This window comes from Zalophus californianus, chromosome 5 (assembly GCF_009762305.2).
Source record: "Zalophus californianus isolate mZalCal1 chromosome 5, mZalCal1.pri.v2, whole genome shotgun sequence".
Classification (NCBI taxonomy): domain Eukaryota; kingdom Metazoa; phylum Chordata; class Mammalia; order Carnivora; family Otariidae; genus Zalophus; species Zalophus californianus.
The window spans coordinates 146,957,877-146,976,943 of NC_045599.1; the positions used below are offsets into that span (position 1 = coordinate 146,957,877).

Here is a 19,067-nt window from a genome sequence, read left to right on the forward strand (position 1 = left end):
GCTATTCTGAGAACAACCCTTTATGTTTCTTCTGCAGTTACTCTACCATGGTAGCTTGTTGACTAGAAATAGAGACCTCAGACCTTGGTGTAGGGCCCCTTCCAGATCTTAACCCAAGCCCCTGTCTAAACTGCTTCCCACTTACTCTCCTCTGTATCTCCTGGGATCTGGCTCAAGTACAGCAAACTGTTCCCCAAACTGTTATTACCGCCTCCTTCCTCAGGAGCACGTCTTCATCCCCCTTCCCTTGGCATGAAATGCACTTCAGAATCCTCCATCTGTTGAAATCCTCTTTATTCTTCAGTATGAAACCCAAATGTGAGCTCTGCACGGGACCCACCTGGGTTCCTCTAAATGGTGGTAGTGCTCTCCTAAGTCGTAAAACACTTCTGCCCCTTTCCACGCTTTTCTAATGGCTTGGCTTACAGTTATTTTTACAAGCCCATCTTATTTTAAAGCTTATTAATCTTCTAAATTATTCATAATCTCTAGATTCTCCCAGCTCCCAGCCTAGCAATTTCATTTCACCCAGTAGGTGCTCACTATGGCTTTTTATTTGATTCATGCTGGATTTCGAGCCAGAAGCTTTGCAGGCAGGTCATCTATAAATTTCAAAGGATACATTCGCCAAATATGGGCAGTTTTTAAGAGTTGGGTAGCATAATATCAGGTTAGTGGGAGAAGACAGTGGTCATGGTGTTACTAAACAGGGGCTTTGGATGTCAAAAAGGGAAGGGTAGGGAATCCTCAGGGTTTCCACGCATGGATCTGTGCTAGCGCGAGGGGGCGAGGAAGATACTCTAAGGGAAAAACCATCAGTGGTCACAGCTATTAAACTGCTTTTTTCAGAAGTGATGACTTGGTACAGGTTAAACTTGAACATTTCTCCTTTTATAATAAATGGGTTATTTCATAAAATTATGTGCAGGAGGAGAGGTCTGTACCAAAACGTACTCACACGTATTTGAAGTACCACCTAGAAAAAGGTACGTTTGTCCAAGCCCTCGGAGGCTCTCCTTTTTTAAAGATAGTGATGAGGCTTAACTAAAAGGCCACCCACCAGAGAACCTGAACTCACAGTCATCAAATTGTTCTCTTTTGTGTGTTTTAGGCCCTTGCCCCACATGACAGGAAGACGAGCTTCTGGTTAGAAGACAAGTGCCCAGAGTCCAAGGCCGTCTGCCCACCATGAAGGGGACCTGCGTCATTGCATGGCTGTTCTCCAGCCTGGGGTGGTGGAGACTCGCCCAGCCGGACACGGACGCATCTCAGTGCCAGAGAGCGGAGCACCCGGTCATTTCCTATAAAGGTGAGGGGCAGGCACCCTCGGACTGCAAGGGTATCACTTACATGCATTTTCCATGCTCAGTGATAGAGAATAGCAATGGTTATTGCTCTATCATTCCGTGACTCGTGTTTTAGGCATTGTTTAAAATAGAAGCACAGGTACAAAATCCTCCATTGCGAGAACCTCCTCTTCCGAAACTGATCACTACAATCTCGAGAAGAATTCAAAATTGGAAGTTATTACGGGGAGAAAATCCCATTGTTGAGGCCGCCTTTATTTAAAGGTGCTGCGAGCCTCCTAGGCATTCGAACCAGGGGCTAAAAATGTGGTCTACATAAATAATAATAAAACCAAGTAACAAAAGAATTCACTTCAGCGTTTCCCAACAAAGCCTTAGTCTTACCACAAAACTTAACGCCTTGGTCTCTCTATCTCACACTGCATGGCAGACAGAATTGATTTAGTGTCTTAAGAATGTCAGTGGATCTGTAGGATTAATTACCTAGTATGTGTACCCAGTCATTTTTTTCTTTTATTTATCAAAATTTATTTAGGGCTCTCTCTACCCTGGGTACTCTAAGCCTTCAGGATGAAAAATAAATTAGTCTTTGTCCCTGTCCTCAAGGAACTTACAGTTTTATTACCAAGCCAACTATAATTAATCAGACATTATATTTTAATAATTCATCCAATAAATAGCTTTATGTTTTAAACTTTGTATCATGAAAAATTTCAAATATCTGCAAAACTAGAAAGAATAATCTAAGGAACACCCAACCCAACATTTATTAATTCATGTCCCGCCTTTTTTCCTTTAAATCGCCGTGCATGCTCCACCCCACACCCATCAAATTATTCTGAAGCAAATTCAAAAAATCATATAATTGTATCTATAATATTTCAGTTCATGGTTATGAAAGAAAGGGAATTCTCAGTGCCATTATTGCATCAGACAAAAAATGCAAAAAAATCCCAAAACCAAAAAACAAAAAACCCAAACCCAATTCCATAAAATCACCTGACATTCAGTGAGTATTGTGAGAGCCCTGATGGTCTCATGAATGCTGCTGCGTTTTTTTTTTTGTTGTTGTTGTTAACACATTGGGTTGAATCAGGATCTAAATGGAGCTCATGTACTTCAGTTGGTTGGTCTTCTGTTTTGTTGTGGTTGTTGCTTCCTTTGCAAATTAGTTACAGAAGAAATCCGAGCTCTTTGTCCTTTAGCATTTCCCACAGTCTGGATTTTGCCAAGTGCATCCCCTTGGTGTTCAAATGTTCTGTCTCGAATATTTGTGTGAATTCATGGTAGTATCAAGAGGAGGCTTCGATTCAGGTTTGAATCTTTCTGTCTCCCCTGTGGCACGGATGCTACCGTGTCCTTCTGTAGGAAGGCAAGTCTTGTGTGGTGTGAAATTAGCAGTCAGTGATGGTCACGGCCGGAATCTACCGATTCCTTCAATGGTGTAGAGCTGGGATTTCCTAATTTTATTATTCTTTCTTCATTTAATAGCAAGAATATTTCTGTATAAGGTAACTTTCCCTTATCAACTATTTGAATATCCTGAGGCTACAGCTCATATAGAAAAGTCAGAATTGATGCTTTTGTCCTTTCCTTCGCTTTCCTAGTTTTTTTGTTTTTTTAAAGACTAGTTAGTTGGTTCTCTAACATTATCCAAAGGGAGCAATTAAGATGTTATGTTTACTTTTTGTTTTGTCTTGTTTTCTTATTTTGGTTATTAGAATCATTGTTAATATATGGATTTTTAACATTTGAATTATTTCAGGCAGTTGCAGTTTTGATGCTTATAGGGGGTGAAATCATCTCATTTTAAGCCTGTGGAAGCCTCTTCAAGTGGGCTTCTGAACGATTCTGACATAACCCAGGTCGCCTTTGCCAGCTTGCCTACTCTCTGGGACAGCAAGATGTTCTTGATTCTTCTCAGCTGCTTCCTTCCGTAGACCTGAGAATCAGCCATTTTGGGCTGATTTAAGCACGGACGTCCCCAGTGTTGGGTCTTTTCAGTGTACAGAGCTCAGGAAAAATTTTTTAGATGGCACCATAATCCCTCTGGATGCTTCCAGTTCATCTCCAAGACGTTAGGGCTTTTCTGAACCTCTTCTACTTTCTGTCTGTGTCTTTTTGTCCCGGGCACAGAATGCTGAGTCTCTGTTGCCAACACGGTCATTCGTTTGCCTTTTCCTGAAGTAGACCCTGCATCGTTTCAGAGAGAGTCAAGCAACTCTAGTCGTTTTTGACGACTCAAAGCGCTATAAGATGGTCTGCTTCTCTTCTTTTAGTCCTGGGACTACCAATGTCCTTGGGAAACTAAAGCAGTTACTTCAGTTGAAGGAATTTCCTTCTGCATGGTTATGCTGCCAACTCGAAACCTGGTTCGTTTCATGTGTTTAATTTCCCTTTTGATTTTTAGAAATTTAAAAAAATTTTACCTTATTATGTAGTGTTGAAGAGTTTCATTAATGAAAACAAGGAATGTTCAGAGAAACTGCCTTCACTTGTGTTTTCTCTACTCCGTTCCCTCTCTCTGCTCTCAGCTGACCTTTTACTTATATTTTAAGGTCCATGCTTCTTTTCTCAGTCTAGCATTTTTTTTTTGACATGGTGGTATATCCTGGAGTCCACTCTCTAGTGGCAGAATCCACGCCACTCCTTTTCAGAGCACATAGCTCTCCATCGTGTGATGAGCCATAGGGTACTCAGCAACTCCCCACTGGGAGATGTGTAGGGTATTTTCTGTCCTTTGTGGTCATGGGTAGTGTTATGATGAGTAATGCCTACTGCAGACATCTCTTAATCCTTTACAAGTGTACCACTGGAAGAGAATCCTAGCAGTGGGATTGCTAGGTCAAAGGACAAATGCACATGTGGTTTTGCTAGATATTGCCCAATTCCCTTTCATGAAGGTTGCGCCATTTTGTATTCTAGTTCCCCCTGGGTATGAGGATCTGTTTTCCACTGCCCTTTCCAGTGGAGTGTACTATCACTCTTTGGGATTTGCTGATCCCATGGTTTGTAAATGACCTCTCAGCATAATTTTAACTTGCATATGTTTAAGTTGGAGCAAATGTTTTACAAACATTTAACAGGTGCCTGTTATGTACCATGGTTTGTACTAAATATTGAGGAGATAGAGCAAAAAACACGGTCCCCATTAAGGGTTTAGAATATCTCGAGGAATATAAGCCAAAAGGAACATTGCATTACATTCTATTAAGGGTCCTAACAGGTGTCTTGGCTGGGTGCGGTGGGAGCCCAGGAGGGGGGCATCTGAACCAGAGAGCCTGGCTTTTAGGAGAGTTGTTACAGGTTTCTAGAATGAGGCAACAGCAGAACTGAGTCCAAAATGATTGTTAGAAGGTGTTTATGAGTCTGATGAATGGACAGGTGTCTCGGGGAGAGGAAAAGAGCAAGTGAGGGAGAGGAGCATAGCAGGTCCTGGCAAGTCTCCTGTAGGGTAAGCTATGAAATCTTCATTTGGGTTATGGGGAGGAGGTGGAGGGAGGTGAGGCCAAAGTAGTTGTAGGGGTTCAATATTGTCTGGCATCTGAAGGCCCCTAAAGAAGCTCCCCCATCTGGGGCGCCTGGGTGGCTCAGCTGGTTAAGCGACTGCCTTCGGCTCAGGTCATGATCCTGGAGTCCCGGGATCAAGTCCCGCATCGGGCTCCCTGCTCGGCGAGGAGCCTGCTTCTCCCTCTAACCCTCCCCCCTCTCATGTGCGCTCTCTCTCTCTCATTCTCACTCTCTCAAAATAAATAAATAAATCTAAGAAAAAAAAAAAAAAGAAGCTCCCCCATCTGGACAGGTTCCGTGTTCAGAACGGCAAAGGCAGCAGGGAGGGCCCATCCTGAGGTTGCCTCTGTGATCAGAGCGAGCAGTCATGAGGCACTAAGCTAAAGGGATGGTAGCAGAAATGTAAAGAATTAGGTGAATTCTAGAAATGCGTAGGAGGTGTTGATGATTTCATGGATGTAGGACAGGAGGGAGAAGGAGGTGCTGAGGATGATCCCCAAGTTCTTGGCTGTTGATTCCATATGGCATAAAGAAGGGGAATTGAAAATGATGATTTTAGATTGAGAAAGCTGAGTTCCTACCCGCTGTTAGATGGGCTTTCTAGCTGAGAGCAAGGCATCATGGGATCCAAGAAGGGAGAGGCATCCCTCCAAGCATTGGATGATGCAGAGTTCGAGGCTGACGTGGGCCAGAGGGCAGAGTGACAGAGTCATCCTGGTTTGTCCAGGACTTTCCTGGAGGTAGGCACTGGAAGTCCTATGATCTGTGTATTAGTTTCTTAGGTTTGCTCTAACAAAATAAGACAAACGGGGTGACTTAAAACAACAGAAATATTTTCTCTCATAGTTCTGGAGGCTAGAAGTAAAAAAAAAAAAGAAAAGAAAAGAAAAAGAAAAAAAGAAACCAAGGTGTCAGCAGGGCCGTGCTTTCTCTGACAGCTCTAGGGAAGAATCCTTCCCGGCCTCTTCTTAACTTCCGGGACCAGTCCGCAGTCCTTGGCGGTCTCAGGCTAGTAGGCGCATCCCTCCAACCTGAGTCTGTACCCACATGGCAGTCTCTCGGTGTGCCTGTCTTTTTGTCTTCTCCTCTTTTTATAAAGACACTGGTCATATTGGATGTAGGGCTCACCCTCCCCCAGCATGATCTCATTTTAACTAATTATATCTGAAAAGACCCTCTTTCTAAGTAAGGTCACATTCACAGATACTAAGGTTTGGCCTTCGATGTATCTTTTTCGGAGGAACACAATTAAACCTGTAAGCAATGGCATACATCAGAGCAGTTTCAGGGCAGGGCTGGGGGAAGAACCTAGATGGTAATGAGCAGAGAAACAAATGTGAGGGGAAGGAAGAGATATAAAAGGAGACAGTTATTGACTCAGCCAGCAGGGATGTGAGAGCAGGGGACAGCTTTTAAGAGAGCATTACTTAATCATCCTTAAGTGGTGATGGGGAAAGGCCAGGTGAAGGAAGAGGCTGAAGAGAGGAGGAGATAATTGATTAGACAGAGTCCCCAGGGCCGTAGGAGGGGATAGGATACTGGGCACAGGTGGGAGATTAACTTACAGGAAGCAGACCCCACCGCCAGTGAGTCGGGAGGGAGGGAGGCTGAGGCACCCAGGAGGCAAGCACGTACGTGGGTGGGGGTGGCTGCAAGGCGAAGGGGTCCCCGAGGACCTCCATCTCTGCATCTCAGCTGAGAAGAAGTAGGCAGGCCATGGGCGGAGAGCATGGGGGCTTTAGGAAGGAAGGGCTTCTCCGAAGAAGGGGTGAGGCTGTTAATCACAGTATGCACCAGAGATTCCCTGGGGGTGTTAGGAGCCCAGCTAGTCCTTGAAACGGCTGATGTTGCCGCTGAGCAGGTGGCCACTGGTGTGCTACACGAACACTTCTGTGTGAAGCACGGCTCTACGAGAACGTTTAAGAAAGCAGGATGGAACGCTGGAGAAATAAAGGCAAGGACTGGGTAATCTTCACTTTTAAAATCTTGATTTCTGCATACACTTAAAACTTCATGATTTAATGTTGTACATTGGAGGCACTCTGCACGAGAGATTCCTAATGAAGTGGACCAGATGCTACAGTCCCGTCTGGATACAACGAAGCACGTTTTATTGAAGTCTTGCTTCGATTTACCTGGGTAGGTGGAAGATGTTGGCAGGATCTTTTTTTTTTTTTCCCCGTCCTCGGTAAAATATTTGCCACCGTGGGCCTTCTCTTGTCTAGCAGAGTTCATTGCTCAACACACTCTAACAGCTTGCTGTGTTTGCAAGGTTATTCCCTCGACTGCATGTTCTGGAACATTTATCCTTGATCGTGGAGGGGCTGCTAAAACACCCTGACCCGTTGCAGACACACCATTTACACTTCTGTCCTTGTCGTTTGCTTAAATGTCTGTTCCAATAAAGAGGGAAAAAATAGTGACCCTTTAAGACAGCATGTTTCTCAGCATGCTTCCTGAGTCTCATAACCGTCTCTGAAATGAGTTTTAAATGTTTAATGTCCACTTAAGGCAATGGTGCCATATTCTGCCTTTGTTTGTTTATTGATTAAAGTTTACCCAGCATGCTTGCTATTTAGATTGTGCTCCACCTTTAGGGATTGGTTTATGGGGAACAATTCCCCGGTAGGCACAGAGGAAGACCAGCAGTGGGGTGAGTCATGCCACACTTAGGCTTTCTTTGCCTCGGGCGCCTTTCTTCAGTGCCGTAGCCGGTAGTGCTTCTATTAATGATTACGAAGATTACTTCTCTGCCTGTGGAATCAGGTGAGGCGCTACAGATTCCACTCTCGGGTCCCCGAGATCTTGATCTCTGACTCTGTGGTGTTCCCATTGGTTGCCTTCCTACTTACGGATTCCCCGATTGGCCGGAGGTTTGGTTTGGAACTTTGGAGAGAGTTGTATGAATGCTTCATAGGGGATTAGCACATTCGGCTCCCGATCTTGGGAGGGGCATGTGAGGGACTGGTGTCCCAGCTCGGGCCATCCCCGGGACAGCCCTGGGAGCGGCACTGGCCCTCGCGTTTGAACAACTGTCTTTATCTCCACGGGTGGTCTTCGGTGATGGAAGGAACCACGATGACAAGGGTACGGCATCAGATTTTGAACTTGGGCTCTAGTCTCATACCACAGTATAGATACTTTTCACAAATGCTGCATTTTTCTTTTGAATCATACTTTCCAGTGGTTTGTGTGTGTGTTGGAAGCACTGAATTGTTAAATGTTGGCAATGGTAGTCAGTGACATACTTTGTAACTGTCTTCTTCGGGGTCACTTACCGGGACCTGCAGCCTCCTCCCACCTCGGAGAGAGGCTGTCTTTCTTCCAGTCTGGAGGGTGGCCATGTACACACGTCCTGCCACCCCATTAGCCGCCCTTCCTGCCTGCTGTCCTGCCAGTTGTGCTTGTCCCGTGGCTGCCTCACCGTCCCTGGGGCCCCTGCCTTGCTTGCTGTGCCACGTTCTCCCCGTGGGGCTGAGGAAGGTGCAGCCTGGGCAGCCTCCGTTACCCTCCAAGGCCCAAGGATGGGGAGGCCAGAAGGGAGCCAAAGGCCTCATTTCTGTGCCATGGCTCCACGTGTCCCACGGCGCTCCATTTCTCTTCTGGGTTTTGGCGTTCTGGGGTCCAGTGCCCCAGTCAGGCCTGTGGTGTCATGGCCCTGGCTGGGTCGCACCCCTTCTCTCGGACCTGGACCCTCATCCCTACAGGAAGGGCTGCGGCAGATGATTTCTGTTTCCCAGAAGATTTTAGAGACTTGAGAGTCTTTGAGTACCTAAGCCTGGATTGAAATTCCTTCGAGTGTTTCCTCCCCATTCATCTAGTCTCAGATTGGCCACTTGACCTTTATAAGTCATACATGTGTGTGATTGTGTGACACTGGCCTACTGTCTCCAAGGAAGAATTGGGAAAATTTATTTTAATTAAAAAGGGATGGTGTGAAATTCATTTCAGTGTTTAGTTTGAATGTTTTCATATGAATCTGATTAGAGTATAGGTATGGGGGGACCCTGCTAACTGGGGGAAAGCTGTCTTGAAGGCATTGCTTTTCTTTGTGAAATGTAAAACCTACATAAACCGAGTGTGATTCTTTCTGGTTTGATAACAGGACATGAGTTACCCTCCTGTGAGTTTATTTGGGGAGGAAGAGTGTTGTTATGGATCCTTACAAGTTCTTGGTTCCATAAATAATTTGACTTTTGTTATCATGCATATGACTGAATGGTTCATGTAACGCACTGTCAAAATCACAGGGGCAAAATATTCCAACCCGTTTGCAAGCGAAGACACTAAGGTACAGGCACTCTGCCTGTTTTGTACGTTAAAAACTGCATTTGGGAATACATTTTTTATTTTCAAGTCTGGTGCTAGGGTGCTATCTGAAAAATGGAATATTTAAAAAAATACACAACTTTTCAACTCTATAATATAGGTATATCATGATCCTTCACGAGGGCACGTAAGTGTTAGAAGAAATGAAATGTAAAACCACCATGTGTTACTCACGGGTAATTTGGTTCCAATACCTACATTGAACTTTTTTTTTTTAAAGATTTTATTTATTTATTTATTTGAGAGAGAGAGAGAGAGAGAGAGCATGAACAGGGGGAGGGTCAGAGGGAGAAGCAGGCTTCCCGCTGAGCAGGGAGCCCGATGCGGGGCTTGATCCCAGGGACCTGGGATCATGACCTGAGCTGAAGGCAGATGCTTAACCGACTGAGCCACCCAGGTGCCCTGCTACCTTGAACTTTTATGTCATTATTGGTCTTTGACTGATGAGAGCTGAGAGAGTCCCTATTGCCTGTTTCATTTGTTTTTTGTTTTTGTTTTTACAAATAACGATTGGGTTCTGATGAAAATGGTTTATTGAGTTTTGAGAATAATTAATAACTTCTGTATTATATTTTGTGTTCTAAGGCCACTAATGAAATTATGAATAAGATTGAACATCTATATTGTATCTCGAGATAAAAGTTTCGCGTGTTTTGACTGATTTGTCTAGGTGGGGAAATAGTTTCTATTCTTTTAAGGCTACAAATGGAACGGCTTATAAGTGAAATAGTGCACTGTGATTGCATTAAAACTGGGGAATAAGATTTTGTAACGTTCTTGTCAGGATTCTGATTTAAAGCAGTCATTTCATTTGGCCCCAGATGGTGTGTTACTATATTTTATTTATCTGTAGGCATATTCTAGTCTTTCTAAGCATTAAGTGGGCCCTTCATCCGTTCTCACACTGAAGGTAGAGAAAAATCGTGTCCTTATTTTATATATGAAGTAAGAGCTGAAGAGTAAATATAGAGTGAATAAAGTTTTAATGAGGCAGTATTCTTCTTGGATTTTGCTTCTCTTGTCTTACTCTAATATCAAGGCAAGGCAAGCAGCCATGGTTACATTGGAGAGACGAAGCATTGTCCCATCTCCAGCAGACGGTGGTGCTGACATTTTCCTGTTACTGATGATCTAGAATGTTGATGACACGGAAGGGACTCCGTCGAGGTTTCTAAATTTAGTTTGTTTACTAATTTAATCATCACACTAACCTTTCCTTTCCTGAAGCTTTCTTAGTGTGGGGTGAAGAAGGTCCAGAAACAGACTCTGGCTTTATGGGAGGAGCTATTCCTTAATTTATCCCTTGCTTTCCCATTTCCCTCTGTGACTCAGGGGTGGCCTCAGAGAGCCTAATCACACATGTCGTGTGACGTTGTGTGCTGTGTGGGAATGGCTACATGCCCCCAGTCCGCCATGTTGACAAAGTTGTGGTAAAACTTGTTTGGTCATTCCCACCTTGAAAGGACGTCTGGGCTGCATGTTAGAGAGACCACAAACCCTATTAAATAAAATCAGTAAGGTGGGGCCCCGATACCAGGCTAGCAGAGTGCTTGTGGTAGCTCCCAGATGAACGATTAACGATTGTCGTTCTTTTTTTAATTAAAAAAAAATTTTTTTTTTAATTTTGTGCCACCCGATTCCCTGGCTTCAGCACGCAGGAGTGTTTTAGCTTCTGCTTGTTTGAAGATAAAAGCAGGGTCCAGTTCGTTAATAATTTAATCGATATTTATGGAGCGCCTATTATGGGCTGGTTCCGGTCCCTGGGGTTACCCCAATAAACAAAACAGGTGGCGATCTTGGGGTGCACTGAGTTTACATTCTCCGAAGGGAAACAGGCAAGAATAAGATGGCGTAAGGCAGAGTGGGTCACGTGAGGGCTGAGGAGAAAGGGAGAGCAGGGAATGAGTTCAGTATGCGAGGGGTCTTGCCGTTTCATGGAGGGAACCAGGGGTGCCTGACATTTACCCGTTGCCTTGAAGACACACACTCGCCCCTTTTTATTCTGCTCTGTGTGATGGGTCAGGGAGTCTGAAAGATTTCTCAGGCTCCCGGGCCCGCGGGGCTCCTGTTGGGATGTGTGGATGGGAGGAGGCAGTGGGAGGTGGAGAGGACCAAGGAGGGCCACGTTTATGCCTCCGGTCGCTGAGTGCCGCCGAGGAGTGAGGCAGCACTTTCTGGCAATGCCCACTTGCGTCAGAGCTGCTGGCCAAGAGCATAGCAGCCCGTACATGCTTATGGGCTCCAGCCCAGCTTGTTAGAGCTGCTCGTCTCTGTGGGTCATGCATTCTTCCTTTTGGCTTTCTCAGGCCCAGTCCTTCATCCTTTTGCTTTTTTAGTTTTCACATTGTCTTTGCAATGAATTCCCTGTGTTGAATTTTCTCTGTTTGAGCTACCTAGGGTGGTTTCTGTTTTTCTGGATGGATTATGATGCATACAGCAGGAAGCATTGAGTCTAGACTTAAAGGAGGTGAGGGGCAAGCCAGGGGGATAACTGAGAAAACAGTGGTCCAGGTAGAGGGAAGGGCAAGTGCAAAGGCCCTGGGGTGGGATCATGCTTGGTAAGTTTGGGGAACAGCAGGGAGGCTAGAATGACCAGAGTGGAGTGAATATTGGGGGGAGAGTAATGGAGATGAGCTCAGAAAGATAACAGGGACCAGACGCTGTAGGGCCTTTAAGAGTTTTGGTTTTTATCTTGAGTGAGATGGGAAGCCACTGGGAGATTTGCTGTAGAGGGCTGATGGGATCTAACATGACTTGGAAGGATTGTGCTGTATGCTGTGCTGAGGATGGAGCGAATTGCAGGTGGCTGGGTAGGAAGCAGGGTTGGGAGACCAGAGTGGGGGCTGGTGAACAATCTAGGCTTGAGGTGGTAGTGGCTTGGATGAGGGTGTTAGCAGCAGACAGAGGGAGCAGTGGTCGTGTTCTGGATATAGCTTACTTTGGAAGTCAAGTCCAAAGCGTTTCCTTTCAAATTGTGTACATGCTGTGAGAGAAAGAGAAGGGCAAGAGGGACGCTGAGGGCTTCGATTTGAGCAACTGGAAGAGTGGAAGATGAGGAAGGGAAAGCCACATTTGGAAGGAGTATTAGAGCTCAGTTTTGGGCATGTGAAGCTCGAGATGCTTCTCTGGCATCCAGGTGGAAATGTCAAACAGTTGCATGCACAAGTCTGGAGATCTGAGGAGCAGTCTTGGCCACAGGTGGACATTTGGGAGTTCTTAACACACAGATAGCATTTAAATCTATACGTCTGGCTGCGCTCTCTAGGGGAAAGAGTGTACACAGAAAGGAGAAGAGGTGTAATGAGTGAGCCCTGGAGTAAGTCAGCACATGGAGTCTGGAGAGATGAGACAGAAGATACGATGGGGAAGGGATATTCAGAGATGTCCTAGGAACCAAGTGAAGGAAAAGTTCTTTCCATGGTGGCCTAACAGGCTAAAAACTAGAGACGTGGCTCTGAACACCGGGAAGCAGGTGGCCAAAATTAATATTAGCAAGAGAGGAACATGCAGCTGCTGAAGGGCCTCAGAACCTCTAAGCTTAGACCGGGGTTGTTCTAAGCAGTGAACTCTTTGGGTAGATGAACAGTCAGATACTTTAGAGGACTGTGGAGCGTGACACATAATTTGCATATGAACATCCCTTGAACGGTGGGCAAGGAAAGGATTGCCCTAGTGACTTGTAAGAAGCAGTACTGTATGAGGTTACTGTATACAAAGGGAGAAATCTCAGAAGTTGGTCTTGCCCCCTTAACTGAGATCATTATTAGCCGGCTGTTGAGCAGGAAGAGCAGTATGGCCAGGAGACAAGATTTTCGGTTTGTGTCCTGTGACTTAGTCAATGTGTGAACTTCGGCAAGTTAGTAATTCAGTGCCTCCATTAGCACTTAAAAGCATGGGGATGATAATGCCACCTTTTTAAGGTCATCGAGTAGGAGAAATGGGAGTTTGTGTGTGCTGGTGTGTATGTGGAAGTACAGAGACCACAGTGCCACCTCTTATTACATCTGACAGTAAAGTTCGCTGCCTTGGAGCTTAAATGTAGCACTCATATAGCACTCCTAACAATTAGCAAGTTTTTAAAACTCTTTGAGGCACAGTAATTTGAGGAACTAGCAGTGACGAAGCGAACAAGAAATCTGGATATTTGGTCTTCGTGACTTCCGTCTGGGTTTTAATGTTAATCACTGGATAATGCAAAGGTATGGTGAGAACTTCTCATTTGCGAGTTAAAGGGAAAATTTCAAATCATTACACGAATAGTTCAAGTCAGATTTAAACATTTTCTGAATTTTAAAAAAGTGGGCCAGAATTTAATAAGCACAATTCAGTAAAATTTAGAACTCATTTGCATGCTTTTATTTCTTAATTCCAAATGGTCAGGCCGACTTTTAAGAAGCTTATCTACAAAAATAAAGCCCCAGCATGGAAATCATAAATCCTCCATTTCATAGTGGGGAACCACAAGCTTACATGATAGATTCATGGATCAGGGTATAAATCTGAAATCCAAATTAAGTACTCTGGGGACTAAAAATGCAAACCAGAGCAAAATATATGAATGTGTGGCTTCTTCTTTCATGTTCAAGTCTTTAACCATAACATCTAATACTAATTTTAGAAATTGTGTATGGACTCTCAGAGAGCTTCTGTCTTACATATCTATTATTTGACCAAGATTTGGTGAACAGATGATTTTTATTTTTAAGATGAAAAATGATATGTGGGACTTTACCAACTGGCCATAATGGAAACATGGGATTTGATTTACCCTCTTGCTGTAAACAAGAAAACCAGACAAAATATTAGGAAGTACCTTTTCAGATCGTGGACAATAGGTGGATGGCAGAGCAGGACTGTGATACTTAGACAAAGGAAATAAATACGATGAGTCCTACGATAGCCTTAGTTCACTGGAAGTGGTTCCCAAGGCAAAGTACAGTGATGGGGAGTCCAAACATAGACCAGCATGAATCAAGTCTCAGTACATGTGAAAGGACTGAAATCATGCCTGTGTCATCTATGAGCACATAAGAATCAAAGTAAAAATCAATAACAGAATGATATATGGAAAATTATGTTGGACTTTAAGCAATACAATTCTAAGTGACTTACAGGTCAAAGAACAAATCAAGAGGGAAATTCTAAAGTATTTCATCTGAGTGACAACAAAAGCACAAATTATCTAAATTTGTGGGATGCAGTTAAAGCAGAGCTTAGGGAGGAATTCGTACATTTGCTTGTATTAGAGATAGAGGAAGATCTGTTATCAATGATTTTGGGATCTTAGGGAAGTAATAAAAAGCAAATTAAATCTATGGTAAACAGGAGGAAGAAGAAAATAAAGATAAGAATATAAATCAGTTAAGGGGAAAATTACCATGAAGATCAATTAAAAAAATTTTTTTAAGATTTTATTTATTTATTTGACAGAGAGAGACACAGCGGGAGAGGGAGCACAAGCAGGGGGAGTGGGAGAGGGAGAAGCAGGCTTCCCGCGGAGCAGGGAGCCCGATGCGGGGCTCGATCCCAGGACCCTGGGATCATGACCTGAGCCGAAGGCAGACGCTTAACGACTGAGCCACCCAGGCGCCCCTACAGTGAAGATCAACTAAACTAAAAGCTAACACTTTAACAAGATCAACAAAATCAATAAGTCTCTAACCAGATTGGTTAGGAACAAGAGAGAATACATATTTGTCAGTATTAGGAATAAATGAGGTGGCATCTCTACAGAGCCTACAGAAGTAAAGAGGCTAATAACAGAAAAACAATGAGCAAGTTTATGCCAATAAATTTGACAGTTTAGATGAAATGGGAAAATTCTTTGAAGATTCAGTCTGTCCAGGCTCACTTAAGAAGAGACAGATAATCTGAATAATTTAATATCCATTAAAGGAATTCAATTTGTAGTTAAAAATCTTACAGCAAAGAAAACTTCAAACCCAGATGGCTTCAATAGTGAATTTGAAAAATATTTAAGGAAAGGGAAAAAAAAAAGACACCCATTCTACTTTTCCAGTATAGAAGAAGTTGGAACTCTTTCAGAGTAGAACAGGTTGGAACAATTTTCAGCTTTTAAAAGAAGTCATCATTACTCTCTTACCAAAACCAGAGAAGACATTCCAAAATATAAAACTACAGACCATTATCTCTCACAAACATAGGCACAAAAATCCTTAATAACATTTTAGCAGTTGAATCTGATAATCTGTAGGAAAGATAAAATATCATGTCCAACTGGGTTTTATCCCATAAATGCAAGATTGCATGGGATTTCTAAGGTTTAACACTTGAAAATCAATCAGTGCAAATCAATGTATTAACTAATTTTTTTTTAAAATTTTATCTCAGGGGCACCTGGGTGGCTCAGTCAGTTAAGCATCTGACCAGGGGCGCCTGGGTGGCTCAGGGGTTAAGCGTCTGCCTTCGGCTCGGGTCATGATGCCAGGGTCCTGGGATCGAGCCCCGCATCGGGCTCCCTGCTCCGCGGGAAGCCTGCTTCTCCCTCTCCCACTCCCCCTGCTTGTGTTCCCTCTCTCGCTATGTCTCTCTCTGTCGAATAAATAAAATCTTAAAAAAAAAAAAAAAAAAAGCATCTGACTGTTGGTTTTGGCTCAGGTCATGATCTCAGGGTCCCGAGATTCTTACTTTCTTCCTCTACTTCCCCTCTGCCTCTCCCTCCGCTTATGTGTGCCCTCTCTCTTAAATAAATAAATAAATAAATAAATAAATAAAATCTTTTAAAAAAATTACCTCAGTAGATATAGAAAAATCACTTGATAAATTTTAACACACATTCATGATTAAAAAAAAAAAAACTAGGAGTAAAAATTATCTGCAACCTGACAAAAGGCAGCTTAAAAAAAATCAGAATCTAACATGATCCTTAATGGTGAAAGGCTGAATGCTTTCCCCACAAGGATGTTCACTCTTTCCACTTCTAGTCTAACGTTAGTTACCATTGTTCTAACCACTGTGAAAGGTAATAATAGATAAATACTATATTATAATGAAAGTAATATAATAAACAAATGACATACACATTAGAGAGGAGGAGTTAAAGTTGACTTTTTTTCTTCTTTTTTTGCAAACAAGATTACCTATAAGGAACATCCTAATTAACATTTTAAAAAGAACTGTTAGAATAAGTGTGAGCTGCTGATTTTAAGATACAAAGTGATTATAAAAATATTCAATTGCATTGTGATATATTATCAACTAATAGTTAGAAATTGAAATTAAATTTTATCATTTATAGTGGCATCTTAAATATGAAATAAGGATAGATTTAACTAAATATGTGCGAGAGCCAAACATTGAAAGCTGCAAAAGCATTACTGAGAAAATTAAAAAGACCTAAACAAATGGAGATAAATACTCATAAATCAGAAATTCAGTGTTGTTATCAATTCAGCTATATCATATGCATTGCAGTCTATAGGGTCATGCAAATTGAATCAGAATCTTATTGTGCTTTTATTGTGTAAATCAAAAAGCTGACTTTAAATCTTCTCTGGCAAGGCAAAGGATTTAGAAAAGCTGAAATAGTTTTGAGAAAAGATTACAATGTTGGAAGGCTGACAATACCTAAATTCGAGACTATGTGATGTTTGCAGGAGGATAAACATGTAGCAGAAAGCAGAGACCAGAAATAGATGCACACATATATTGTCAGTTAATTTTCAACAAAGTAGCCATGGTAATTTAATGAGGAAATGATATTCCTTCCAACAAATGATGCTGGAAAAAATTGAATATCTCATATGCAAAGATGAACTGCATGGACAACTGATGCTGGACAAAATTGGATATCTCCTATGCAGAGATGAACTGAAATGGATCATTGGCCTAACGTTCAGAGTTAAAATTATAAAACTTCTAGAAGGAAACCTATGAAAAAAATTTTGAGACCTTGGATTAGGCAAGGATTTATTAGGATTAAAAAAACACAAAAAGCACATACGTATTTTTGTATAAATTAGACCACATCAAATTTAAAAATATTTGTTCTTCAAAGATACCATTGAGAATAAGGAAAAGCCAGTCAGATGTTATGTGGAAATAATTACAAAACGTGTATCTACGAAAGGTCTTGTGTCTAGCATATATAAGGAAATTCTTCCAGTCTAATAAGAAAATAATCCAAATTTTAAGAAATGGCCTAGAGCTTTAGACAATTTGAAAAACACTAATGACAGCCATGGTGTCATTCCTCCACAAATGCAACAGAGGACTACGATTAAAAGACTGATAGTACTAAGCTTTGGCAAGGATGTGGTGGAGCTAGACCTTTTACACTATGCTGTTGGTAATGCAAGATGGTGCAGCCACTTTGGAAAACACACAGTTGCTTCAAAAGTTAAACATACACTTAACCATAACTTCCCAGCAAAACTGCTTGTAGGTATTTGCCCAAAGGTAATGAAGTGTTGAATAATGTCTACAGAAAGATTTGCATGCAAATGTTCATAACAGCTTCATTCTTACTAGCCAACACCTGGAAACAACTCTAAAATCCATCCGTGGGAATGGACAAATTGGTTATGTGAACTAGATACTCCTGGGCAATAAAAAGAAACAAAATACTGCTAGAGACAATGGATGAATCTCAAGAGTATTATGCTAAGTGAAAGATTCCAGATACAAAAGACTATATATTCTGTATTATCTCAGTATGTGACATTCTATAGACGATAAAACTAAAGTCACAGAATATTTATTAATGTTTGCCTCGGCACAGACAAGGGAAGGAGTTCACTGCAAAGGTTCATGAGAAATCCTGTGAGTCAGTGCAGGTTATTTTATATCACAATTAAGGTGGTAGTGACAGAGTTTATACATTTGTTGAAAGTCGTTGAATTTAAATGAGTACATTTATTGTGTCTCAATTATACCTCAGTGAAGCTGATTTAAAAAAAATATACAAGTTCCAACTCTAATGGAGAAGCACAGACTTGTCGAGAAAGTAGGATCCAGTAATCAAATTGTCTAAGAAATAGCCTCAGTTTGTCAAAACACTGCCACATTTCCTTGGCACTAAGGACAAGCATTATGTGAGAACTTTACAATGAGAAAGGTAATTATGAATAATGTGTCATGCACCATTTAATAAAGTGTGTGTGTGTGTATGCATCAGCAAGGCTACTTAAAATCTAAGATATTCAGGTCTTTAGTGAAAAACCTGCTACATAAACTGTTTAATCAGTAAAGGTTTTAATCCAAAGTTATATTAAGAGATAAGAACCCTATCGTTCAGGTTAACTTGATGTAAAAGAAGTAACTTATATAGAAAGCTTCTCTTTCAAGTACTATTCCGCTCAATGGTAATCTTTGGAGGAATATATTTTTGACTCGTGTGCACCTTGTCACATCTGAAAATGGCTGATTTGTCGGTCACTTTTTAACTTAGGAGATAAAACACTTCTTGGAATTAGCAGCTATTAAAACCAGAGAGAAGAAACCAGAGAAGCATACATTTAGTACTTTTGGCTGTGATAGAAGCATACAACTTTTCTTTTTCCTTTTCAAGGTTGATTTTCGTTACGTGGTCATTTACTTTTTCCCACTTCTACCATAAGAAACAGGGCAATAAGAGGACCCATTAGTATAAAGGAGCTCTGTGCACTAGAATTTTCTGTGATGATGGAAATGCTTATATTCCATCCTGGAAAGTATGGTAGCCATTAGCCAGGTGTAGCTTTTGAGAACTGAAATGTTACTAGTGTAATTGAAGTGATGAATGTTTAATTTGGCTTAATTTTAATTGGTTAAAATTAAAAATATAAATAGTCATCTATTGGTGGTGAGTACCATATTGGACTGTGCGTGTATGGACCTTCTGCGCTGTATAATATCTACCGATGTAGGCTGTTGTTTCTGCGTCTAATCAGAGGCTCTTATCCTGGCATCCTATCCGAGTCA

The 19,067-nt window shown here is 42.1% G+C and overlaps 1 protein-coding gene across 22 annotated transcripts in view; it reads left to right on the top strand.

Moving 5' to 3' along the window:
• SEMA5A (semaphorin 5A) overlaps positions 1-19,067 on the top strand; it is a 476,158-nt gene that overhangs the window by 159,967 nt on the left and 297,124 nt on the right. For 21 of the 22 annotated variants that reach the window (XR_003522009.2, XR_003522010.2, XR_003522006.2 and 18 more), the window contains one exon: positions 1,112-1,309. Coding sequence is in view for 10 of the 22 variants with exons in the window: in XM_027605227.2 (XP_027461028.1) it covers positions 1,189-1,309 (121 nt within the window). In the remaining 12 variants the exon portion in view is untranslated. Of the gene's footprint in view, positions 1-1,111; positions 1,310-19,067 lie in introns of those variants that run through there. The other variant, XM_027605236.2, reaches the window with a different exon arrangement.